The 26860-nt window shown below is 46.5% G+C and overlaps 1 protein-coding gene across 11 annotated transcripts in view; it reads left to right on the top strand.

Moving 5' to 3' along the window:
* LOC116850871 overlaps positions 1–26854 on the top strand; it is a 488766-nt gene extending 461912 nt beyond the window's left edge. For 7 of the 11 annotated variants that reach the window (XM_032829662.1, XM_032829664.1, XM_032829660.1 and 4 more), the window contains 10 exons: positions 7496–7759; positions 13614–13728; positions 19226–19497; positions 19674–19943; positions 20141–21677; positions 21918–22021; positions 22186–22566; positions 22693–22776; positions 23442–23608; positions 24925–26854. In XM_032829662.1, coding sequence (XP_032685553.1) covers positions 7496–7759; positions 13614–13728; positions 19226–19497; positions 19674–19943; positions 20141–21677; positions 21918–22021; positions 22186–22566; positions 22693–22776; positions 23442–23608; positions 24925–25246 — 3516 coding nt within the window. In that variant the 3' untranslated portion in view covers positions 25247–26854. The remainder of the gene's footprint in view (positions 1–7495; positions 7760–13613; positions 13729–19225; positions 19498–19673; positions 19944–20140; positions 21678–21917; positions 22022–22185; positions 22567–22692; positions 22777–23441; positions 23609–24924) is intronic. The other 4 variants (XM_032829661.1, XM_032829666.1, XM_032829667.1 and 1 more) reach the window with 4 other exon arrangements.
* The last annotated feature ends 6 nt before the right edge of the window (positions 26855–26860 follow it).

The raw sequence follows: 26860 nt of genomic DNA, 5'->3' as shown, positions 1-26860 counted from the left end.
CTCTCTCTCTCTCTCTCTCTCTCTCTCTCTCTCTCTCTCTCTCTCTCTCTCTCTCTCTCTTTCTTGGGCCGCCTTCGAGATTGACAAAATCCAACGAAAATTTTAATAGATCGCGCCGGGAATAATATTCCGCCGAAGGTAAGGAAGACGAAGGAGAAGCGGGTGAACTTTCATCCGTGAAATGAAATACTTTCGCCGTCGCAACTTCGCCTGCCTTTGTACGCTCGCCGTAATTTCACTAAAAGTCGCAGGAGCAGTCTGAACCGGGTGCGTCCGAGGAGTCCTTTTATCGAAGGGCACAGATATATAGATGTACAAAGGGTGTTCTTGTATTTCTATTCACGCAGGAAGTGTCCTGAAAGGTATTCCTTTCCGAAGCGTATTTAAAACATGAACGGTGACAATATATTTGACTTTGATCAATGAATACTTTTATATTATCTCAATATGTACTTAATTATATGGAAATTCTCGAATTCGTGAAGAAATTGCAAGAATATGTCTGCAAATTACTGCTAGATAACAGACGTTATCTAGCAGCATGAAGAGGACGAGCAATGGACGAAATTAGGTGATAAAAAAATATCAATATGGTACCATCGTGATCCTGTCGTTTCGTATAAATATGTGCATACGCATGTATGGCAACTTTAGTCTCAGTCATCGCTCCCATTACAATAATTAGCATTACGAGATGAATACTCCAAATAAACGTGCGTTTTCGGGCCGGCCGACTTTTCTCATTCGTTTCTGATCTAATATTTGCCCTCGTTCTGCCTTTTTCCAGCCGTATCTCGTAACGCCGGGAGCATCTCTTCAATTTTGTTCAATTAAAAGATCTTTTAAGGCCATCGTGATCCGCCGTGTTTAGACAGGATGTCGCGGAACTAGGGCGTGAACCTTTCCCGTTGGTACTCCATTTCATCACGTTATTTCGTTATTCCGCCTCGCAATTCCGCGCCGTGCTCGAGCACATACCGTGGAAATATCGAGCCTGATATTGAGGCAAAACTTAATTTTTTAATTGAACTTGTAACGTTCCTATTCTGTTTAATAGCTTCTTGTCGAGCGTAACTTGACGAACGAGCGTATCATTATCGCTCGGGTAAATTGGAGTTTCGTGGAATATTATAGAAGGTATTCTCTCTTCTTGCGTGCATGCGACGCTGTTTTCTTGCGAACACCTCCATAAAATGATAAAACATATTTTCCACGTGTAAACGAAGAGGAATCCAGTATCTCACGAACGTCTAAGAGGAGACTTCGTCAGCCGATTTCACAATCGCGCGTGAAAGCCCTCGGATTTCGCGATGACACTTACGCGGGCTACCCCCTGTAATCCATTAGGCGCGAAAGGGTTAACGTGTTAGCGCAATCTCCTCGAAGAGCGAACCGGGCGGAAGCGATTAACTCGACGTAGCTGGAGTCGCATTGTCGTCGCGACAGCACACGCGCCGTAAAATTACGGATTGTCGCGGGATTACACGCGAGCGGCGAGAGGCCGAATCGCGCGACAGTACACGGAGGAAGAAACGAGAACGAGAAAGGTGAGGGGGTGGTGGAAGCGAGTGCGACGACGAGAGGGAGTTTCTAAACTACTAGCGTCTAGTAGTAAGTGGTAAACCGGCGCAGGCTGCAGGACCTGCTGCATTGGAAGGGGATGAGCGTGCTAGGCGAGTTATACCGGCATTGTTCTAATTTAATCATACATGCCAGGACCAGCCAAGATACCGGCTCAAGGAGCAAGCCGCTAGTAACGACCAAGCCGCGCAATCCGCCGTCTCCGGCACTTAGATCGTCTCTCCCTCTCCCTCACTCGCGTACACTCGCGATGAGTTCCCGATTTCTGTCCAAAGTGTATCATATTGCTCGTTATTCCTGCACTTGAGGTTCAGATCTCTTTGTTGTCTTGTGTTCACTACGAGTTAAGAGAACATTGTCTTAAGAGGACGATACTCATGATTGAGATCGCTATTTATAACATGACCTTATTTCCTGAAAACACCTATGGATATCACGTTGGCTCCCGTCTTTCTACGTTTGTATGTGGTATTATCTCCACCGGTGTGAAGGTACAGTTGAGTATGTGCGATGTAAACTCGACTACCTAAGTGGACGATACTTGGCGTCCGTGACCTTTGGCGATCCTTTTGACCGTCCAGTTTTATCTGGGCGCTTGTTATAAACGTGCCACCGTGTTTTTAATTTTATGCTTAATTTTATGCATTACTCGCTCTACAAAATTTCCCTCCGACCCACTTCGGAATAATAAATCGACAACAAATTCGCCCGTCTTCGCGCAGGAGACGCTCCTCGGCGTGTTTCTCCGCCTCAAATGTCACATTTAAACCGGCTCCCTCGGATGACGGAGACCGAGACGGCAACGACGGGACCGCCGAATTTCCGCTTGCTACACGGGCCACCAGTCCGGAAACGGGCCGTAATTTTGCTCCGGCCGTACTTGAACGGGTTAAGTCGTTGCCGAGGGAAACGGCGTCGCAACACCTCTCTCTCTCTCTTCCTTTCCGAGGTGGAGAAACGACGTTACTCGCGCTTCTTGGGACAATTGCGTCGACCTGGCAGCGAAACTGTCGAAGCGACGCTAATGGCGAGTGCAAAAGGAATACGCCGTGATCGCGGGTGCGCTTCTCTGATGCGCCTCCAATGTAGCCCGCATTAATTCCGAAGGAGCAGAACGCAGAAAGGAGTTCAGCGTGAACTCTCAATGGCGAGTGCGACAAATCGGCGATAGAGGCACGTCGCGACGAGGCAAAATTTTTGTAAAGTGTTTTTTCTTTTTTTTTTTTATAAAAATCGCGTTTAAAATATAATGAGAGAATAAAAAGCGTGTCGGTTTAGATGACATAGGGACGCAGGGCTTAACTCCCCAATGTCTATTTAGTCGAACTGATTGGAAAATACACATTTAGAAAAATATTCGGCTGGTCTAGATTGAATTTTGAAAAATTTATTGCTGTTTTTTGTACCTGCTAGAAATTTGTCTATGATACATAAAAAAATAGCATTCTAGCAATATTTGCAAGCGAATTTAGGTAGATGTGAGGATTATACATTCATTTATCTCTTTTCTCTATGACTGCGAGACCACTTTTCTGAGTACGGTCGAAACCAAATATCGCATCGCGCGAAAGTGGCGTTTCATCATTTTAATCTGGGAATTCTCCTTCTCGTCGGCGGCGATGGGGATCACATGGCAAAATTCGTTTGCGTTCGAAGACATCCCGGTGAGTAGACGCGTTGCCGTCGCCGTGACACGAGGCGAAGGTGCAAAGACGCTGTGGAACGAAATTCAGGAGCACGTCGGGATCGAAGATTGTTTGCAGAAATTGATGAGATATCTGGCGCGATCGAGTGCCTCGGTGCCGTGAAAGATGAGCCGGCGGCATCGTGGGCGACGCTTGCGATCGATAGCTATCTCGCGAGATCTATCAGCGACGCGTGGTACGATCGGAGAACGAAATAGCGGCGGATTCGCGAGAGTGGTGACGTAATCACGCGTGCACTCGCGAATTAAAGCGATTTTGTCAGCACTAACGGTTCTGACTGAGCATTCAATTTGAATTTCCAACCTCCCCAGTAGAAATTGAACCTTGTCGGTGTCTAGCTACAAGATAATAAATTTGTATTTAACATCACTACCAGCCAGTAGCGTAACACTCGTTTCTCCGAGTGGCTACATAATTAAGTTAGCTGATTAAACAAACGAAATGACGGTTATCAGTAAAAAATCATAAATAGTTGCTAATTAATAACCCAATGTTCAATTTTGATCTTTAAGATTTTTATGAAATCAACGTATCCTCAGTTTTGATTCGTTATCCAATTTTAAAAAGCTAGTAATGATATAGTAGTTAGATTATTTATTTTACAATAGACTGTGTAATCTACTTTACACATATCGGTTCTACGTCAACGAGCCGTAATTACAACGTCGGACAACGTCGCCGGTGGATTATGCGTTCTGCACGTTTGGAGAGGGTAGTGGAAAAAACAATCGAATTCGTGCTCACGCGCGCGCTAACGAACGACAGATAGCTGTCAATGATTACGTACGTTCATCTCTTTAGTACTTTAAGCCCGCCAGGGTTAACGTTTGACGTTTAACGCCCTAAGCCCGTTGAGGGGTTGGAGTTTGATCCCCCGACACTTTAAATCCAACATAATGACCGACACACGTTATCCGATCCGTAGTATGAGGGAAATCATTGTGCACATCGTGTGTCACTGATTCCAGAAGGCGTTCGTGATGACGCGATGTACATTTTCGCGCAAGAGATTTTCCAAACAAACGACACGCGCGAGCACGATCCATTAGAACGATTAAATAACTGATACATATCTCGCACTCGCGTCGCGTCACCAAACGGAATCGATTGTAGCAGTTTTTTTTTGTTTGTCCTTTTTTTTTCGCCGCGACGATCGTGTCACGATGCGGACACGATCATCCGGCGCTCTCGTCCGCGAATCTACACCCGTCCTCGCGTGTCAAAAAGTTTTTTCGCAATTCGGCGCTTTTTCCCCCGGCGCGTAAACGGAACGAACGACGGGCGAATGGAGGGACTCCTATCCGTCCGCGAAAAACGCACCCGATAAAGGGGCGCGCATGGTCGCGGGGTTAATTGTGCGTCAACGCACGGAGCGTCCTTTGATTACCGACGCGACGTCGCGTCCCTCGTCGCGCCCTATGCGTTTCTTTCTCACGTAATTACGCGGCCCGTGCCGCGGGTGATCAGGCTTTATGAAGACACCCGCTGCTATCCTTCCGCACAACCCCCTACCGTTTGTCATCCTTTCTTCCCGACTTCCTTTCGTCGCCGACGCGCGCGCGACCCACTCGCCGGAAATACGTTCTTTTCCCTCTAAGTGACAAAAGGCGGTAGCTTGAGTGGCGCTGTATATACTGAGCTCACAATATTCGGCGCAGAGGTTGATGAAAGATTTCAAATGCTTCTCCCCAAGGAATTCTGTAATTTTCCGTAAGAATTTCTATATAGAGACAGCGTGCGCCGCGTCTCAATAAAGAATCCCATAAATTCCTACAAAGAGCCTCGTCTGACCGCGCGCGCGCTTGAAGTTTCGAAATTAGAAATGAATAGCACGAATCGGCGAAAGCCATTTCTGGCTTTTTAATAGCACCGGTACTTCTAGTTAGAGACACTCTCTGCCACATGGGTAAGAGTGCAGGCGCGAATCACTTTAAAGAAGAGAGGGTAGTTAAGGCCGAGTAACGTTCCGTTATTATTGGGGCGAAGAAGGCTGAGGAATAAGGATGAGACATGAAGAAGAGTCGCGGATGTATATGTGGCTCCTTGCTCTCGGCTCTCTTGCTTCCGAATTCCTATCACGTACGGCGCACGTGTGGCTACGTGTGGCTCCGCTTGCAAATCAAAAGCGGAGAAACTATTTGGATGCGAGCGGACGTTTTTCGCGCCGAATAAAAGTGGTAGACTGACCGAGTGACAATACATCATCGGATGATTCCAAGCAACGTGATGAGAATCGATGAGTATCATTCGATATTTGACAAATGATTATCGCTCAATTTTGTGTGTATAAATTTAATAGAAACTCGAATTTCTTGCTCGCCGAAGTTCCGCGTCAATCCATAATTCGCCAATACTCACTGTATTGCTTCCGTGCTTTAAATGCGCGACCTTTTGGGTTACTTCTACAGGATATCGAGTATTGGATCTACTTACAGTTATTAAATTTTCAAAGCTCTTATCCTGACATGCCCCGCGGCAACGTCGAATATGTACTTACGACTAAGCTTAGAATTCTCGGCTCTTCCGGAAGGCTGATGGAAGAGGAAGCAACTTCGCTCTTCTCGCGGCAATTCTCCAACTTATACGACAGGAGTTTTGTACGCCGCGAATGGAGATGTAGGTAGAGAAAGTAAGCCCACGTGCATATAGCACGCGCTTAGTCTAGTGAACCGTACAAAATAAAGGAGAGGAAGAGAGCGCACACACGAAATCTCAATTCTCGAGGAGAACCTCAAGCAAATAATAATTTTATATTTTCTTTTAGATTATTGAGCATATAATTTAAAGATATTTAAATTTACTGTGCATGTGCAAATTATTCTATAATCTATCATACTGAAATTCAAAGAAGAACAATGAAATGATTTGCATATCGAATGAGAACTGCATAAACGCGACGAATCGCATTCCATTTTTGCCGTCGACAGATCGACGCGAAACTCGATAATACAGTCGACGTGATCGTTAATCGTGCGTAATTACATTCGAAATCGTTCGAACATCGCGAACAAAGCCATCGTATTGCCATGAAAAATCGAGACGATCCCGGAGCGAGCCGCAGAGCGTCATAATTCACATCGAGCCGAGAGAAGAGCCGGTTAAGACCACCGGGCTAAAACACAAAAGCGAAGTTATAATATATTATAATACACAACAGTCGGCCTTCGCGACGTATCTCGCGTCCCCGGACGATCCCCGGTATCGCCTGGAAGGCGATGCAAATTGTGCACCGGGCGTGCAACGTTCTCGATCTGTAGTTAGCAATTCTCCCATCTCTATTCCCTCTTACGCGCTTACGAAGTTGCGGAGAGTTTCTACAAGGCTCCGGAGCAGGTGGAAGAGGAACGGCTCTCCGGCCCTCGAGAGGGCTTAACCGGCGGGCAGAGAGCGAGAACTTTCGCGTACTACATAGTCATATTAGTATTACGCGTGCTACGCTATCATTCGACTGGAATTTCGCCTTCTCACCGCGAGGATGTTGGCTAAAGAGCGTAGGGAGGAGGGGGGGAGGAAGGGTAGACGCCCGCGCGGTGGACGAGCGGACTGTCCCCGTTGAAAAATTTGCGACGAGCTTTTCGAGGGAAGGCACTGAGCTCGGATGTCGCATCTTGTAAAGAAAGAGGGTTCGTCGCAAAAGAGACTCGAGCCCTTTGTTCAATTATTCCCGGCCTTGCGCAAAGTCGTTACGCCACCGCCACCGCCGCGGCTAATAAGGTCGTTACGGATATTTTATAAACACATTTCGTTCTCCGCGATTCTCCGCGAAATTCAGGATCGACCAGGTCCCGAGCATAATTACACGCGACGTCTCTCTGCTTCTCAGTATCTGAGCCGCGCTTCGAAGCACGCTCTTCGACGAATGTGGCGTGGGCCACATCGGAAATTGAATCACGTGCTCTATCTTTTTTTATAGCAGAAAGTAATTTCGCCGATAAATTCCGCTAAATTAATCAAATAATGAAATTCGAAGCTTTTGTTCGAGTTCGTCAGGTCTCCTTTTGCATCCTTCCATTTTCGTTACAAAGCAATTGGAGCTTTGAGTTTGTAATATCATATTCCAGCTGAAATTTTTGTAAAGCAAAGTACTTTTCAAATGGTACAAAGAAATTTAAATAGTTGCGACTAATAGTGAACAACGTTCACAATACGATTCCGCAAATTTCAGAAACGCACGTTGCTCATGAATCGAATTATCATTACTGTTATAGCAACAACAGCAACAAGCGCAACAACAGGCGCAGCAGCAACAGCAGCAGCAACAGCAACAGCAGCAACAACAGGTCGGCTCACCAGGGAGCGGAAATGTGGGCAAGGGTAGCCCGTCTCCCGGAAACTCATCGTCTCCTGGCACCGCCGCGACTACCAACAAAACGGAGCCGAAACCGGTGGAGTGCAATCTGTGCCATCGAAAATTTAAAAACATACCGGCTCTTAATGGCCATATGAGACTCCACGGTGGTTACTTCAAAAAGGTAAATTTCATATTTGATAAGGGTAACGCTCGGGGGAGCGCTCGTTTACGTATTTATGCGGATTTGCGAAAGCTTGAGGGGTGGAGCCCGATAAGAAGGACTTCTGCCCTGCTTGAGATATTCTAATAATGTTTTATCTTGTAACTTATGTCACGCGTGCGACTCGCTACGTACTCGCGTATTCTAAACGTAGCAATTACGCGTTACTACAATCGAGAGACTTAAATGTACGCGACGTATCTCTAAATCCGCGCGCAAACTGCGGATTACAATCGTTAGTATTCTCTTACGTGCTGTCGAGTCGAAATAACCGGTGTCGAAGTTTAAAAGTACTCGTAATCAGGTATATCTTTGTTCGCTGATTGCGGATACTTCACGCGTATTAATTTGACGTGTCGAACTTTACTACTTTACTCGGTGTCCCGAGCGTGTCGTCAATCTGTTGTAGATCTGCAGAAAGGAATCACGCGACTCGTACGCACGTGCGCAGAAAATTGCCGCGTATCGATTTCTTTTCGAATCCACCGAAGAAATGACCTGCGAATATTGTCCCAGAACTGTAAGATCACGCGTCCGCAAAACTTGGAGCCGCGCGGCTCTGTATCTTTGGCATAAAGGAACTCATCTCGCGGCGGCTTATCTCATTTGCATCCGCGCGAATGAGCGCGCGTCGTCCAAACTTCATTTTCGGCGAAAACTTTAATATTCGAGGGAGAGAGAGAAAGAAAATCTCCGCGCGGTTTCGCCGAAGTTATAGCGCGCCGCCGTTTGCATCACCATATGAATTCGCAATCGCGCGAATTCGCGGGCGCGGTGCATCCGAATAATCAACCGGCGTTTCTATGAAAATCTCATCAGGCCTCCGCCGGCGTCTCGAGTCGTTCGAGAGGAGCGCGATACTCGAGGAGATGCATCCTCGGGGTGATAATCGCCGCGGCGAGGGCGCGGAAGAGAGCAAAAAGTGATATAAGAGAGCCGAGATCGCCTTCGGAGATCCGCGTGACTTCAGCACACTTTGCTGCTGTCCTCTTGTTCCCTTCATCCTTCTCTCTTCTCCCTTCGCTTCCTCCTCGTTCATCGTACCCGAACGGAGGAGGATGCGAACAGCGGTGTTCTTAATAAGGTCAGGGGGTAAGGGATTGTTACAGCCGTTGAAATAGAAAGATCAGCGATTTTACGACCACCGTCTCACTTTCTTTCTCTCTTTTTCTCCCTACCTGTGCACCCCTCGCCTGTCCCCGCCGTCTCCAGTGTTCTTCTGGCACTGATTAAAAATGTCTTAACGAAGGCTGCGTCGCGTTTGGAAAAGTGCTGAAAAACTCATCGGACAAAAGTTTCCCCTTTTTCATTCGATCTCGGCAGCAAGAGGCGGCGAATGGCGGTGTTCTTTATTCTGCAATTGAAAGACGATGACGTAACCGGCGCTGAAACGGGTGAGAATAAACCGGTCTGGTGGCGGCGGGCGTTAAAAAGCAAGACGGAGAGGCCGAGAAGAATTATAATCGATATATTGAAATGCTGCATATAAATCGGGACTTCTTTTCCGATTCAGCGAGTTTCGCTACGGTGATCAGTGAAGATACAAGACTCGCGAGAATCGTTAGACGCAAATAGTCGAGAGTGCGATCAAGAAAAATATGCAATGCGGGGAGCACGTCTGTCGGTGTGCTTAATTGCTTAATGATCTGTCCTCGATTCGTCACGCGCATAATCGCACGTCCTGATTCGATCTTGAGACTGCTTTCCCATCACCGGCCGGGATTCTTGGCGATTCCGTCAAATACGTCGAATTAATTTTCCAATCAACGTTTTTAACGACCGCATATAACGATTCGCCGCCCCCTCGTCTCCTGCCCGATGTGATACGTCCCGTCTCTCCTTATTCCATTCATCGCTACGTAAGCGGGCGGGTGGAAAGACCGGTTGGTAACGACTCGATAGAGTAAAGATTGAAACGAGGCGGGCGAGAGCGAGTAAATCAGCGAAGGCGAGATAAAGCGCGGCCAAGGGCTGGAGGGAGACGTAGATAGCACGGTGGATGGGAAAGGTAAGGCGATGATCGAATCCAAATGAACCCATTAACAAGCTCTTTGGTTCCACTCGATCCCCGAACCAATCCGCAGCGAGTTCGCGCCGGGGATGGGGAGAAAGGGAGAATAAGCGAGAGGAGAAGAGACCGAGACGATTCAACGGCCAGATGGGGAGAGAAGAGAGAGAGAGAGAGAGAGAGAAAGAAAGAGACGGAAGAGAAACCTAGCACGCGCGGAGAGGCCCGTGCAAACATTGTCTCGAGCTTTCTCCATTATGCAGATTGAATCTGACTGGTTACGGTCGGGGTTTTCAACGGCGCTGCTCTCGTTCCGAGCACCCGAGTTTTCACCGCGATACCTCCGCCTCCTGCCGTCCACCCTGTACTTTCTCTTCCTCTCTCCTCTTCGCTGCTCTCGGCTTCTCTCTGCGTGTTCTCTCTCCGTCCGTGTTCGACCGGCGGGACCAACGGGCGCTGCGTTACCGCGAAAGCTTCCCTTCCGACATCATCCCCTCTTTCGGTGGCTCTGCCGGCCGAGCTTTTTGCCCGACACGCACCGGCCGCCACGGAATTATTGAAAAGTTTCGATGGCCCTTCGGATTCGGCGGAATACACTCTTTTACATATGTGTGTGTGTGCGTGTGTGTGTGTATGTGTGTAACGGATTAATGCATGTCGTATGCGGGCAGTTGGGGCGCGGAAGACGGGGCTGAAAACACGAAAACTCACGGGGGGTTGTAGGCAGAGCCTCGTCCACCGTGAAACCGCGCTCGTGTTGTTTAGGGCGCGCGTCGCGGCGCGGCGGGAGGAGGTAGCAACCGCGTTTGGGTTCGTTAAGTGGCAGCTGTTGTTAATCCCGCGCCTCTTTCGGGAGCAGGCGAACGAGCGAGCGAGCCCACGGATAGACGTGTAGTCGGGTTTTAGAGCGAATTACGGCGTGTAATTTGTTGTACTTTCGAAGGAATTCACCCCGCGCATGCCGCTACCGCACTACCGTGGTCGCAGTAACGCGACCGTTTTTCATTACGCGTACCGCCGGCGTGACGAATGATTTTTCGGAGCGATAAATCGTCAGCAATAAATCTGCGCCGACGCGCTTCAGATTTATTTTCTGTAAGTAGTTGACGTCTAGCACGATTGATCGTCGGCAGTAGGGATTGTTGGGAAACATACGCGCGCGCACGGCGCTATGGATCGTCGATTGATCGATGCCTCGAGAGAGCTAAGATAAGAACAAGAAATATATCGGAAATTGCCGCGCGGGACTTCGCTAACGTCGTCCATTAATCGTCCCCTGTATCGTCGTGCTCTGGAACGTAGTCTGCATGCTTCCTCTGCCGAATTGTATTACTTTCACGATCGCAAAATGAAAAAGTAACCAACAGATGCATCCGGCACAGGGTCGAGGGTAGGGAGTCGGATCATGATCGTGTGATTTTTACCAGAATATAAACGCGATTTAAAATTTGGCAGACCGACAAGTGAGGATATAAATTACTGAGGGGTTCTCCATTCTTTTCCATATAGCTTGTAGAAGAGCGTTAGCACAATCGACCGTCGCCTACGGAGTAACGGTCCGAATTATGGATCGTTTAAGGTTAGAGTAAAACTTGTAATCATTTGCTTAAATTTATTGGTTAAACGTTAAAACTGATGATACCAATAAGCAAGTAACGTCATAGTTTTAAAATGAAATTATTAGACTTTAAATTAGTTTCTGAATTATAACAAAATAATTAGAAACATTTAAGTTTATATATGAGTTATATATCAGCAAATAATACGAAAAATCATTTTCCGTCTTTTCATCATATAATGTGTATTCTTTTAATATATGATAAACCGATAATTTGACTCGATATTTTGGAACTCGGTCCACAATTGTGACTGTTACCTGCGAAATAGCGAGATGATAGATAAATTCCCGCCCACGGAAGTTTCGCACATTTTTGAGGCTCGCGCGAAAATAATTCGGCGAAAAACGCGGAGTCGCGAAAGTCTAATCTCGAACAGTAGTGGGTCCCGGGATAATTCGTCCTGGTAGCTGGAATCGACACGGATCGAATTGATGAGTCCGGAAGCGGCGCGGCGGACGTTCCGCAATCAATTCCGCGTATTAACGGCCGCCGATCAATATTCATGAAGCGAGCGAGCGGTGTACGTCCCGTCAAAGACAGAGTTCAATTTCGCGGGAGGTGATATATATATACATATATGGTCGCGGTGTGGCCGGGTGCGTAAGTGCGCGTAACACATATCGAAGTACGAGATAGGAAATTGAGGACCGCGATGACGAGCCGTGGCGGGTATGCGCGCGCGAGTCCACCCCGGCCATTAAGGCTTGATGAAGATGACGATGATGACATATGTATCCGGGCTGATATATTGTTCGCGCGGCGGTTCCGAGTCAAGGGTGGCGGCGGGATACAGGTGCTGGAGATGTATGCGCGGCACCCTCTCGGCGGTATTAGTATGCTAATTATAAACGTGCCCCGAAACTCGCGGAGGTCGAACGGTCGAACGGTGTTTGGGGAGCGACGTGTTTCACGTGGACGACTCGCCAAGTCCACTTGCATGCGTAACTCGCGGAAACTTTAAGTAATATAACTTTCACGGGGGTGTGTGCGCGTCCTGGAGAAAAAGAGGAAAGAAATTACGCGGACTTGAAGGAATTCCTACGCTTAGAAAGTTAGGAAGTGGGGCCTGTATCTCGCGGCGCGGCGCGTCCCGAGAAGAACGGCTTATCCTCCTGCGGACAAACGCGCCGTGAGAGGGTGAGAGGGGGTGCAGCCTCCCGCGGAGGATGCACGGGTAGCGAATCCCCAGTATAATAATAGATCGACGCGCGAGACGATGATAAATCCACGACAGGGACGCGCTATTGTGTCGTCAACGATATTATGTCTTTTGGTCGTTTCGGCCGAAAGATCGATGCTGCAACGCCGCGGGACAACTGCGAATGTATAGGAGGACGGATTTTGTTATATATGCTCTTGGAAATTCCTCGAGAGCACTGCGCGCATTACGAGCGAGACTGAAAGATCTCAGTAAACGATCTCGGAAGAAAGACGAAAAGTGGCGTCAGGTGGGGAGAAAAGTTCATGCACCTATCTGTTATGAATCAAATTTTCGATATTTCTGACTTCCACGAATGAGTAAATTTACCAAGCCGGCTGCGCTGTAATGATGACCCGCCGGCGAGCACTCGCAATCCGAATCATCGAGACAACGCGATCGTTCTTCGCGAGCAAGTTGAAACGACGCCGAGGCGCCTTAGCGCCGGGACGTATTACAGGATGTTGGATCGCACACGCTAGAGATTCCATTACGATATAATCCAATGGGCGCCTCAATTAGCCTTGCTCAGTGATTAGCGTGCATCTCTGCTCCTCCTTCACCGCTCCTACCACCTTCTCCTCCTCCTATTCACCATTGTAGTGCTCCCACATCGTCCTCTTAGTGCGCTGCGCGTCAATTTGCCCGTGATTTGAGCTTCTAATCCAAGATCTCTCGTCACGAGTCCTTCGTGGTCGGGTCCAATGAAGATTCTGGTTAGACTACGAGTTTTGGACAAGCCAAGCCCTATCCAATGAGACCTCCGCTGCCACTATATTCGACCGCGATAACTTAATGAGACGAGTGTTCGATGCGTCAAACACTCAGGCTACGATAAGTGAGAAGCACCTTCAAATCGTTCGTGTTTTCAACCGGGAATTCTCAAACGTGACGCGGAAAATTTATACTTTGGTGTGCGCTTTCTTATCATTTAACGCGCTATTCCACTCGATTTAACGACGACGTATCTCTTTTTACCATGTGTTGCAGGACGCGGACAACAAGAAGAGCGAAAAGAAAGAGGTCGTCGGGCCACCCCTGCAGACGGCGTCGGTCAGCGTGAGAGCGCTCATCGAAGAAAAGATCATACAGAAGAGAACGACAGGTAGGTTTTTGAATCTCATGCATGGCGGAATCTCGAGTCTAGGGTGTCTTTGCATTTTTCGTTGCAATGAAGAACCGAGTTACACGTCGGAGGAGTATTCGGACGCAATAAGACCACGAGAGAGAAAGGGAGAGAGAGAAAGAAAGAAAGGAAAGAGAGAGATGTAGCGTGACAACGTCATTGTTTCATTGAGAATCCCGAAAAGGAATACGCCTATCATAACCACGGGGAAAAAAGAATTAATACACTGTTCCGGCGGGCGATGCTGAGAACACCGAATCCGCGAATGCGATTCTGGTGATTTACGGGCGCGTATACCGATGCGACTGTATCTCCCGTTGTATTCTCCCGTTCATCTGTCCTCCTTCTCCCTTTCTCGCACCGCTTTCCGCTCTTCTCGCCCCCACGTGCATATGTACATTTGCCAGGTCGGGGAGGACCGCCGTGATATTTCGAGCGGGGGCCTCCTCTATGGGGGCACAGTGTATGGACTGCCGAAGAAGCGTGATTTACGAAGCGAACACGCCAGAATATTTCTCGCATTGTCCACGTTGGCGCGATAAATCAAGTCGCGGCAGTAGCAGAACCCGGCGACTCCAGGCCTGTGCTTTTGTAACAAAGTGCGCGTCGTTAGCGATTTATGCGCGATTTCGCCTCGGCATCTGCCAAGAACGGCGAGGGACGAGCCGCGCTTACGCCTGGCACCTTCTGCGTCGCTCCTTTCGGCCAGCCATAAACCGAAATAAGCGCAAAATAATCGCCGAAGCGCGCACCCTGTCCTCGCGAGCGTGTGTGAATGATCACCGACATTTCATCTCGGCGACTCGAAGTCATCTCGGGAAAGTCGATCGTTGATATTTGGAGGATCCCGTTTTTATTTCGACGTTATGCCAATGTGGATTGACTACGTGACAATCGATTTTTGCTCTTCCTCAATCTCTTCCAGAAAATATAGTTTGCAAACGAATTTTATTCTATAAGGTAAAAGTACCAATTACCTGAACATTAATAATACCGATACCTAACTTTAAACATTATTATTGTTTTAGTCTTTAAATATGAATATTTAAACTTTCACATATAAAGAATACATATACATATATTCTATATTCAAAGTTTAAATACATATATATATATATTCTACATTCAAAGTTGAAATATTTATATTTAAAAAAAAAACAATAAGAATATTCGAAGTTAAATATTGTGTTATTACTGTAAGGGTATTCGTACTTTTATTTTACTCACTACCGAAAAATTATTTATAATCACGGAGAAATAATCCTCGTGCTTTATTTTTCTTTCAATAGATATAGGTGTCATATTGCCTTTCTTTAGATGAAATCAAAGAGATAACGCAGTCACTACTTGTGTTGAGCTTTTAACATTTAACATTTAATTTCGAGCGAAGAAATTGCGCGTCGTTTGCAACATTGAACACGTGACGCGAGCAACATATACTTTCAGATGTAATTTATTTGGGAAACGACGCAATTAATGCGGCACGGCATTCCTCGCGATAAATTCCAATTTGATTTCGCCTTTTAACAAGACTATCCTCTCTTTCAACCGCGACTGCGGCGGCGGTAGCCGGTGAAACGAATGACGAGCATAGAATTTGTTACGTTTGACTAACTGGAAATTCAATTGTTTGTTTGCACGAACGCGAGCAAGCGATACGGAAAACGGCGCTATTTCAAGTAGTATAAATCAATGTTGGGCGCGCGGAGCGCCGCGGCAGAATCCACTGAAGCGCGGCGAGCACCTTCACGTCGAATTCCGTCGCTCTGCCGTATGATGGACTCGCGAATTCTATGAATATTCGTTCGCGAACGGTTATTAATCAACATACAATAGGAGCCGATGTCTACGCCCGTCGTCGCCCGTCCGCGCGATCGGGAATTGTTGACAGTCATTTAGCCGGGCCATTGTCGTCGGCCATTATTTTTGGGAAAGCCTCGCTAGTGGCCGCACAACAAGATCGATCGATAAATAATTTGCTGGCGAGCGCGCTAGTTCGGCGCGATGCATCGCTGACAATGCATGGGGAATGCACGTTGCCGCGTTGCACCGTTATTTGGTTGTCGGTGCGACGGCACTGGCGCACATTTTTTGACATAGGGTGGGACGAGAGGGTGGGATAGAGTGCATACAAACTCGCGCGCACACACATACACATATCGGTGGAAGTGCACACGGTTGTGCCGATCGCCTGGCGAAATAACTTCTATCTATCGGTCGCTTCGCACGAGTACCGAAGAATGTAGGGACAGCGAACCTGATAGCGATCGTGCGATAAATCAAACGAAGAATTGAATCCGCGACTTGCCCGTCGAGACGCCCGACAACTGTGGATTTAATTCGTGGCAGATGCATCTCGCTACTGTTTGGCGATAAGAACGTTATCGGTATCACAATGCTTCACGTATATTCTAATTGCATAAGCTCGATCGTGACAAATCTACCCCGCGTGTTATTCTCCAGCTGTGACTTCCGCTGCAACAATATTCTAATTTCCAATTCAGCTGTATGAAAATTAATTCAACGGGAAATAGAAAATTTCAAAAATTACATAATCGCGTATAAAGTACAGCGAGGGAAAAGACGTCTAAGAAAGTATCTATTCAGTGACTGCTAATAATAGATTTATTTATAGTAAAGCTAAGTTTTCTTTTGATTACATCGCTCAGAGTGCAGACAAGAAATCAAACTACAATACTGGTCGTATCTAGCTTTCTTCTAGAGTGTCAATGGCCAAAGGGATGCTAATAATAGGGCATTTTATCCTAAGTAGATTTTTGGTGAAAATTCATTTGGAATTTGACACGGAGGATCGATAATCGAGGGACAAGCGCACGATTTTTAATATATGTGTACGCGGCCACATACGAGGTACACACGAGGTACGTCCACGTGGAACTACCACATGTAGATCCCGCGCGGACTATCAACGCAAATGAAGCTTTGCTTTGTTCTCTGCCGGCTTTTTCGCTGCTGCAGCGTCGACCGCAACGATTTCCATTGGAAGTGCAGATAGGACAGGCCGGAGACAGGCCGCGCACGTCTGCCTCGTTGGGAGCAATTTGCCTCGCCGCGATCGATGATTGGCAATTTGTAAAAATATCACGCGGTCTCTCGCCAGTGTGTGCCGATACGTTGTCGCACGTACACGAACGGTCGCGGCATTTGCGGTTTATGTAAATGCATAAGTTCCGCGTGTCTTTCGCGCCGTCGCGATCGATCAAGCCGTCGGACTCTCGAGCCGCCACGTGTTATGCTTTCGACAAATTGCGGAGCGAATACGCGCGTGTGTATGTGTGTACTCGTTGCTTTGCTGACAAGCAAGCAAACAAGCGAGAGAGGAGAAGACTACCCGCGATCCTTTGACGGTTCGGATCCTGTGAGACTCGTGTTACAGGAGCGTCAGGATAGAATTAGGAGTAATCTCATAAATTCGCCGGGGATGCGTCAGATATACACGACATCCGGCCGTGTCGTGAATACGTGGTGTTCCGCTGGTACTTGCAAGAAATCGCGCAAGGGCCACTAATTATACGTTGCGCGCAATAAAAATGTATGGAGTGCACGGTGGACCGCGGTGGACGGTATAATGAGCGGGGATGGTAAAAAGAGAAAGGTAATACGAAGGGAGAGCCGCTTCGGGCGAAAGCCGGCTCGAAGCCAGAACGAAGGCTAGCCAGATATTCATGAAATCATCGTGGAAAAGTTTCGTCGCGATACAGCTGTACCACTCGACGAATCCCATTTCCTCCTCTTGCCCCCCGCGGCTCCCAGGATATGCGCGCATTTATTTCCGTCGAGTTGTGCACGGCCACCATGAACGATTGTGCGCGCCGTGGAATATATTTTTCAGTATGCCGCGATTTCAACAGCGGTGGAATATTTATTATGGTGCAGCGCGCTGGTAGCGGCAGCGCCAAGTGCGAAGTGAAAAGTTGCGTGTGGATTTTGTTACTGCCGTCTAAATAAGTGGGAAGACGCTCCCATTTATCCTTCGTAGTCTCGCATGCGTTCCGAATAAAATGGCGCGCTTTAAAGTAATGCACATTCGTTTCTCTCACTCTCTCTATTCAGCTCGAGAATCACGACGTCATGGATTATTGAGAAAAAATCTCAAGATCTCCAAGAAGATATGGTCTCGTCTCTTACAATTAACAGCTTTTTAACACTTTAATTAATTAACTAAGGAATGCAGATTCATTTCTTTTATTTTCTTCCCAATCGATAGTCATCGTCAGAAGAGTCTCTGATACTCCAGTTTTACCGTTTTTTATTTATTTATTTCGCGCGCGCGCACGCGACATGTCGGCCGAATGTATATTTCGTGTCTGCTCGGTTATAATACTCTGTCATCCGCGCGCTTTCGTAAAAATTGAGTCAGCCCGCCGGACTACGGAATACATTATAACCGGAACGGCATGAGCGCTTTTTGAAATTTAAATGTAGTTATTCCAGCAAACCCGCCGTTCTCAGGACGTGCCGTGACGTCCCAGCACGCACACGCTTTTTTGAAATTTAAATATTGTTATTTTTAGAGATACAACGTACCGAAAAATTTTTATTGCGCGGCCGGAGAGAGGAAGAGGGGGGGAGGGGGGGAGGGGGCCGGTGAGCATATACACGGCGCAACGTATGTTATTGCTTCAGCCAATCCTCCGCGCTTTATTCCTTTTTCGTCTCTTCAATTATATATACGTAAAGCCAAAGGGAAAACAAAAAGCGTCGACGTGCGCAGCGGGCGGCTGAAAGAGAACAGCAATTCGCGACCGCCATTGTCAGGTGAAGGGCGAATCGAGAAAAAAAAAGGAGGCGACAAAAGATACTTTTATTTCGAACGACGCGTATATACATGTATACATACATACATACATATATATACACACACACTCACATATACATGCACGTACCCGTTCACCTATTCTCGTTCACGCATACGGGAATGCGCTCTTTCTCTCTGTCTCTCAATCTCTCGTCCGTGTTTCCGCTTTCCGTCTCACGGTCTTCTGCGGACCTGTCGTCTCTGTTTATTTCTAAGCGAAGCGTCGCACGCGCGCTACATGGCTGTTAGCAAAGAAAAAATATCTTACCGACCAATCTATCTTCTTCGCAGTCGCAAATATGGGGTCTTCAGAGAAGCTCCTCTCCGCGTTCCATGTTTATTCTCAACCTGAAATGTGAGAGCAAACTAGAGACATCGTGTATTTACCGCCAACTGCTAGAGAAGAAACATTCCTCTTGCTGTTCAAATATGTGAATAATAGTTAAAATATGATCGCGGCAAAAATACGCTTTCTCCTCATCGAGTACGGAGAGAGATGCATATATTATTCGATACATAATAACCCTTAGATATACAACACGTCGCCCATGTTAATCGTACAATCCATCAGTATTGCACGTCGTGAAGTGCTCCTGAGTAAATTTAGTGGGCGAGAGCGACGACAGGATTGTTCAGCAGGAAATGCACATGTTTTAGCAGCGGACGCGAATGGCAATCAGCAGCCGCGTACGAACGCTACCGTTTTCACCACGCAGACCGACGCCGTTTCGCAAATCGCGGGCAAGACAAACTTCGCGGTACCAGCACCGCCACCCTTGGCAGCGGGTGAAAAGGTGCGTCGGCTCTCTGACGGCGAGCATTTCCGGCAGCCCAATGTCACTGTGGGTGGTCACGCAACTGTGCAAAAGCAATTGCAGGAAGCGCAAAATCAGGCTCAAGCACAAGCGCTTGCCGACTTGATCCTGAAGGTACGATAAAGTCCCTCGCGAATTAAGACGGATCATTCGCACGATCGCGTTGCGACGCGATACTTTTCGACAAATTATTCTTCTTCAAGAAGTTGCGTATCAGCACATATAATTATGCAATTACTCGCATACACTTCGCATGCTTGCATAACACGAAATGCGCAAATCAATTGTAGGGAGCCAAGGTGGCTGTGAAGAGAACAACTTCCGATCCAGGACAGAGATTACATCTAACTTATCAGCCACCCGTGCAATCAGCGACGACGAATCAGCAAGCAAATAATCAGCCGCAAGCACAGCCCGCAGTGACGGAGAGCTTCACGATGACAGGCTACGCCGAAGACGGCGGTTACTTCAGCCCGAGCTTACAGGATGAAGTATTCCAGCAGGTCACCACCGTACCCGACAGCGTGCTCTTACACGCCACGCAGTTGGACTCGATTCAGGTAAACATCCTGATCAATTCGTTGTTTTACGAACGCTTAGTTATTGCCGAAAAACTGACGCAAACTTAACTGCTTGGATAAAAACAATTATACCTTTGATTCTAATTATTTTCGGTCTGATCTCGCAAATGGATAAACAAGCACTTTTACCCATCGTGTTGCTAAACGCCATGAATCTAAATCTCCCTAACGTACAGTTTCAGACGGCCGGTTTGTTACAAGAACAATCCACTGAACAGCTGCAGGATATCACGCTGGAGGATCGGTATTCGTCGCAACACACGGTCAATCCGGATCTCCAAGCACTGGTGAACTCTCCGTTGCCCGACTCCTTGGCTGAATTCAGTACTTACGCCGCGCAATATACAGAAAGTCCCCATACATTGCCGGCATCGCCAGCGGCGATGCCGCTGCCATCGCCGTTGACGCGACACGACAGTCCGAGCTTCACATACCCCACCCCGCCGGCTAGTCAAGAGGGCCTCCTCACCGGGAGCATACCGTTGCTGAGTCCGCAGGAGGATCCGGAGAACGTGAGGCAGGTATCGTCACCGCTCTCGGCGGCGTTCTATACCAGCACAATGTCGTCCGCCGCGGCCGTGGAGGAGGCGCTGAACGAGGTACTGCCAGGCGAATCCGAGGCGGACGCGGATCTATACGGATCCGGCTCGTCGAATCCGCACTCGCCACTGCCAAGCCCGTTGTCGGCGACACCGGCGCCGTCGCCACTGTCCTCGCTGCCACCGTCCTCCATACAGTCGCCGAGACCGGTCTCCTTCACTAGCGGCACGGGTTTCCCTGTGTCGCCACATCATGCACTCCAGAGCCAAATGATGCCAAATTCAGAGGACCCGCTGCTCTCTTCCACCCCGAAGGACTTCACCACCGCCGGTCGCAGGCGATTCGAGTTCCAATCGTACAAACTAATCACGAGCCAAAATCTCGTGGATTTTGGCCTAGGCAACGGTAACCTTGCCGGTATCGTCGTCGACAACAATGGCGAATTCAAGCTGATACAGACGTCGGGTCTGCAGAAAGCAAACGTGCTGGTGCAGACGGGCTCTCTTAGTCCAGCGTTATCGTTCAAGAAGGAGATTCGCTTGGCGACGCCGAAGGTCGAGCCTGTGAATCTCGGTTTGAATGTCCAGACCAATCATCAGTACAACACGGGTCAGTTCAATCAGCATCAGGTCATTAACCCGGCCAAGTTCCTCGTTCAAACTACCGAAGCGCCAAAAAATAATATCTTGAGACACAAGTCGAACATCGGAAATTTACCGATACCTATCGACCAGATCAAGGAAGAGCTGTTAGATGAAGATGTGTTTCTCAGTCCCGGCAGTCTACCCGCCGGTAGTCCCGTTCGGCATTGTCGGAAAAGGCCGCGTATGGATAGTGGTCTGTATATAAACAGTTCCTACTCATATCCGTCGAGGCTGCGGAAGGCTTGCGATCGCCACTGGGACAGTAGTTATACACCACCGCCGATCTTAGACCCATCTCGTCCTGGGCCAGGACTGTACGCAAGACTGCATCAGTACGAGAGGGACTCAGACTTCAGCTCGGACGACTCTCAGGGCAATGACGGTCCTCCGCCGAGGATCAACATCGGCACGAGATATCAGGCCACGATACCACCGATCAAGTGCGACGGAAACAGGAGAAAAAACGGACCAGAGGCCGATCACCTGCTGTGGGATCCTGGCATTAACAACGTGCTCACGAGCACTGAGCGTAAGTCCGATGTTTCACGCTTCAGCACATGTAAGATGTACACAAAATTCTACTAGTCCCGTTATATTCTCTAACATAACATTCAAAGTTCTTTTGATCAAACGCATTATATAATAATTATTTGTATTTCATGATTGTTGATTATCTGAAGAATTGCCGATTCCTGCTATATGATGTACATCAATTGAGTCTTGTATACGAGTTAATGATCAGAAAATTACCAATGTTGTTGCTTTTCAGTGGAGATGTACCTGCAGTTCGCGTGTTGCGCCGCAGTGCCGGGCGGTGGTAGGAACAAGGAGTATGCGCTTCATTTGCTGCACATGTGCAAAGGCAACATTCATGTAAGTTATCGTCCAGTTTTGTTTCATTTATAATTCTATCGATTCGTGAATTCAGACAATCTGCGCTCCTCTTTGATATCGAGAGTCAAACATGCACTCACGTGAAAAAAACTATAACATAATTAGCAAAATAAATGCATGACAGTCGTTCGATATGTTTTCAGGAAGCGATGGTGAAATTAATGAGACCAACGCCGACGCTGCCAGTGGAACATCCGCTTCTCAGCTACGAGTGCCACGAGTCCGACCGATGGACGTCACACGAGATGGACGCATTCTACCAAGGGCTGCTTAAGTACAACAAGGACTTTTGCGCGATCTCGCGGGACGTCGGTGCTAAGAGCGCGAAACAGTGTGTACAGTTTTACTATCTCTGGAAGAGACTCTGTCCTGACGAGTACAAGAGGCTGCGCCTTCGTCATGGTAAACCAAAGATCAAGACCGAGTGCAAGGATTCCAAGGACACCAAGGAACTTCGTGACGCCATCGCGTCCGTCACAGAGATGGACTTCAGTGAGGACAAGTCGATCCTCCACCGTACCCTGGTAAGTCTGAATGTAGCCTCAAACTTCGTCGCTTTCCGCCTTAATTTACTTCACGTATCATGTACGTACAGTGTGAGCGCGTTAACGCGGCTATAAAAACGTGTTCTTTTACCTTCCCACCTTTAGCTGCAAACAAACGAGAGAGAAAATTCGGCGACACTGACCACCAGCGAAGGAGAGCTGAGGTTATTCGCATACGACTGCCCAGATGTGAGTAGCGATATCTCTCGAATATTAAATCTCACGTGTCTTGTCGTGTTCTTTACGATCAACTACACGAGTCATATGTCTAACTGCTAATGACAACTGTTAAGAGTCTTGGAAAATTAATTTTAAAATAAATCTCGAATCTTTTCCTCTCGTTTTTGGCAATACATCTCTCTCGCTGCTATTGTTTGTAACAGTATATCATAGCATATTCGGAATAACTTATCCTATTAACTCCAAAAGATTAATTACAGTCGCATACGTTATTTCTATGTCTGCTGCTCACTGTATACCCTACTTCTTCTGTATACGCTAAGTACGAGTTGCGTTCTTAAAATCATATCAAATTACTAACCCGGTCCTAGTACTTAAAAAAGAAAATGGAAGGAAACGAATCGCATAGATATCTTGGGTACTTGCTGGATATGCAATTCAAATCGACGAGATCTCGTACTTGGTGTATCTGAAATGATCTTACATGCGTACATACGTGTGAACATTTAAGTGTCGCATGAGACTGATTGTTGATCCATCGTTTTCTCACGCTTCATTTTAAGAAGACCGAGGATGTTGTGCGTTTGTGTGAACGTTGCGTTACTTATCTGTCGTCGCCGTTGTCGTTTGTTTGTGTTGTTTATTTTGGCTTTGTGTTTTCTTTGTGTTGTCAGAGCTTTAGCGGAAGTGTAACAGTAACGATGGCCGGGAGCACCCAAACCGCCCAAACCGGCAATACCGGCCACGCCACAGTCAACACCAACTCACAAACTCACACTAGTTCTGAGCAACAACTACCCGCGCCCACCCCACTTCACTACCCCTGCAAGATTTGCGGGAAGTAAGTCTCCAATCTCTAATCTAAATTATCCATTTTCCAATAATTGACGGCGGAGCGTGCGATGCGCGTATCCTTAACGACAATGTAAGCGGCAAGTATCGGCACATCTCACATAGTTATTACCTTCGCTTGATAGAGAAAGAATATGCCTTTCTCTGCATACGACCTGACCGAAGCCAAGTAGCGATACGATGCCGACTATATAGGTTCACACAAGTACCACACATATATACCAGATGACTCGTGACAATGGAAATATGTGAAATATTTTATTTAACCATGACAAAGTATCGCCAAGTCGCAACTGAGAAAAGCGGATCAGCGCAACAGCAAATGCATGCTTTGAGAAAAAAAGAAACATTTCACACTTCGAATTGACATACACAAAAACACGAGTATCGTGAAACAATTGAGCTTTTAGACATTTTGACAAATAGAATCTCGAATATATATGTGCGTATTGTGTAGCGATCTTATATTGGGAAATTGATATTTTTCAATTGCAAAATACATTGTGTCAAAACACATTTTTCGAGATCGTATAGACGTCATTCATAATACATACATCTATATCAGGAGAAACTTAATGTTATAAAGAATCATTATTTCGAGATATTTTGAATACAACATCTAACAATCCAGAATGAACAAACGATAACAATATTTCTATGAAATGTTAATTTCGTTTGTTATATTTACTTCTCGCCGAATTCGGTAATCAAATATTCTTCATATATTTTTTAAATATATCGGCAAAAGTTTTTACATCAATTATTTAATATTTTTACGCCTGGCATTTTCCTATACTCTATTATTATCTTCATTTGCTCTGTCTAGGTTCTTCTAATTATATTTCTCCATGTTTCATCTTCCGACGAAGATATTTGTACATATGAATTGGCTATGGTATGTCGTAATAAGTATTAAATTTAAACGCATAACGCAAGCATGATTTGTTAGACCGCTGTTGCTGTGTCAATATATCTCCGACTCCTCACTTATATACGAAAGTATACACACATGTGAACTAAACTACACCGAGTGCCTAAATGAAGACGCAGCCCAACGCTTGCGGAACGAAATGTTTTTTTTTTTTCTTTTTAATTGTGTGCAAACTCGAAGTTTGATCGTTTCTATATTAGTCTCCACGAATTTCCGAGCTGAATTTCACACGCAGTCTTACAACCGGGTGTCGTCGTATTCACATATCGTAGATATCTCGCAACGCCAGACCTCACGTGCGCGTCTCGCCCGGGACCCGGACTTAGACGATAAACAACACCCTACTTGACGTGCCAATTACACTTTTCTTCCAGAGTTTTCAACAAAGTGAAAAGCAGAAGCGCACACATGAAATCGCACAGGCCAATACCCTTGCCCGATTCAACGGGTCAGGAATCTAAGCGACCCGTGGCGCAACAACCAACGAAAATGCTACAGCCGCATCAACTACCGCAGCAACAGCAGCCGCAGCAGCCAAGCCAACAGCAACAGCAGCTGCAGCAGCAACAGCAGCCAGACAACGCCGCGTCACAAGCTCAAGACCATCAGCAACAACTGCCCGCGAGTGTCAGCGACAACAAGATTCAAAATTCAGCGCATGTATGGCACAATCCGACGAGGCTGAGGCCCCCATAGGACGAGATCCAAGTAGCTATACTTAAGTTACCTTAACGAAGGCTGTAATGGTACGATAGGGTAGTAAGATATGGTCGCTCGAGGCATAGGCAGGTTCTTATACGATGACACGCGACCATCCGCGAAGTCGTTGCGAGTAACGCGCTGCGAGAATATATCTTTTTACGTGAACGAGACCTCCGCTCACGACATAACGGGTTGCGTGAGTAAACTTCCAAGATAGATAGTTCCGAAAACGCGAATACCTCCTCTACATGTGCGAACTTGGGCGAGAGAGCGTGACTGATAAGTTTGCCCGGTCAGACGGACTAATTAAACTTACGAGGTTACTCATACGGAATATTCAATCGAGCAGTTTCACGAAGAGGAAAACATCGACCGCTGATGGAAGCTGAAATGCACAAAAAGAGTCGTGTAGAATTCGTAGAGTTTAATGGCGCAACGAAGGTCTTTAACGATGCAATCGTATTTCGAGCTCTGTTCAGTAAGGAGACAGGGTACCGATGATCACGAACATCTTCCGTAACGCGAGAGACGAGACACCGATGCCGTGTCTAAAAAAGGGAAACCGCCACTGTCGAAGAGATAAAACATATGCAGACAAATTGCGTTTTGTTGCGGATAAAAAAGTATAAACGCGATCATCGGAAAATGGCCTAGGAAAGAGAAATCAAACACGTCTCAATAAGTACACGTGCGGAAACGTACTTTGAGTGCTGACTCTGCAAAATCGATGGACATTAGCGTGCACCTACAATAAGCGATGTAACGATTAAACGCGATTTTGGTGTACCTATTTATTATGCACGTAAAATGTTCCCAGATTGTGCCACAAGACATTACTGTTACCTGTTGTCCTTTCGCAATTTTCTTTTTTTTTTTTTTTTGTAATGTTTTAGATTGTTTTTCTCTTCCAATTCGTTACAGTCGGGATCGGCTTACAGAGAGTCGTGTCCGGAATTTTTTTGTCCAGGATTTTCTTGTTGCAAAAAGAAAGTGCGTATATTACGTATTTACAGAGTTTACGATTGATTGCAATCAACGCGGCACTTTATATTTTTATCTAACGAGAAACCAACCATGTGAATAAAAATTACTTTCGAAATTAATATATTTTAATTCAATTCCGATTAAACGATAAGACAAGAGTCGCGAATCGCAAAGAGATCCCGGCGTGTGACGGACAACTTGTTGCACGTTCACTCTAGTTACATTTAATTTAATATTATTGGTGTATCTCTAAAAACTTGTATGAATAAGTGGGTCTTATGTACGTAGATTTGTTGAAACTCCTTAATTTCTTTACCTCTGTTACTTCGTAGTTTAATAGTACACAATTGAAATGAATTTTAATATATGCGATATATGAATATATAAATATATACATAAATATAAATATGTATAAACAAGTCGGTGTAATTGAGAGAACATCGTAGCATAGGCAAATAATTCTTTAGGAAAAACGTTGTTCAAGTTTTACTTCAGATGCGTTTCCTGCATCGTCCAGGTATATATGTATGTATATTGTCGACGACGATATATTCAGTATACATATATTTATACATATATATATATATATATATATATATATATATATATATATATATATATATA

This window comes from Odontomachus brunneus, unplaced genomic scaffold, assembly GCF_010583005.1.
Source record: "Odontomachus brunneus isolate Ranch 3 - 2012 unplaced genomic scaffold, Obru_v1 Obru_scaffold_158, whole genome shotgun sequence".
NCBI lineage: Eukaryota > Metazoa > Arthropoda > Insecta > Hymenoptera > Formicidae > Odontomachus > Odontomachus brunneus.
The sequence above is the reverse complement of the archived record's forward strand: the minus strand, read 5'-3'. Positions and strand labels throughout refer to the sequence as shown.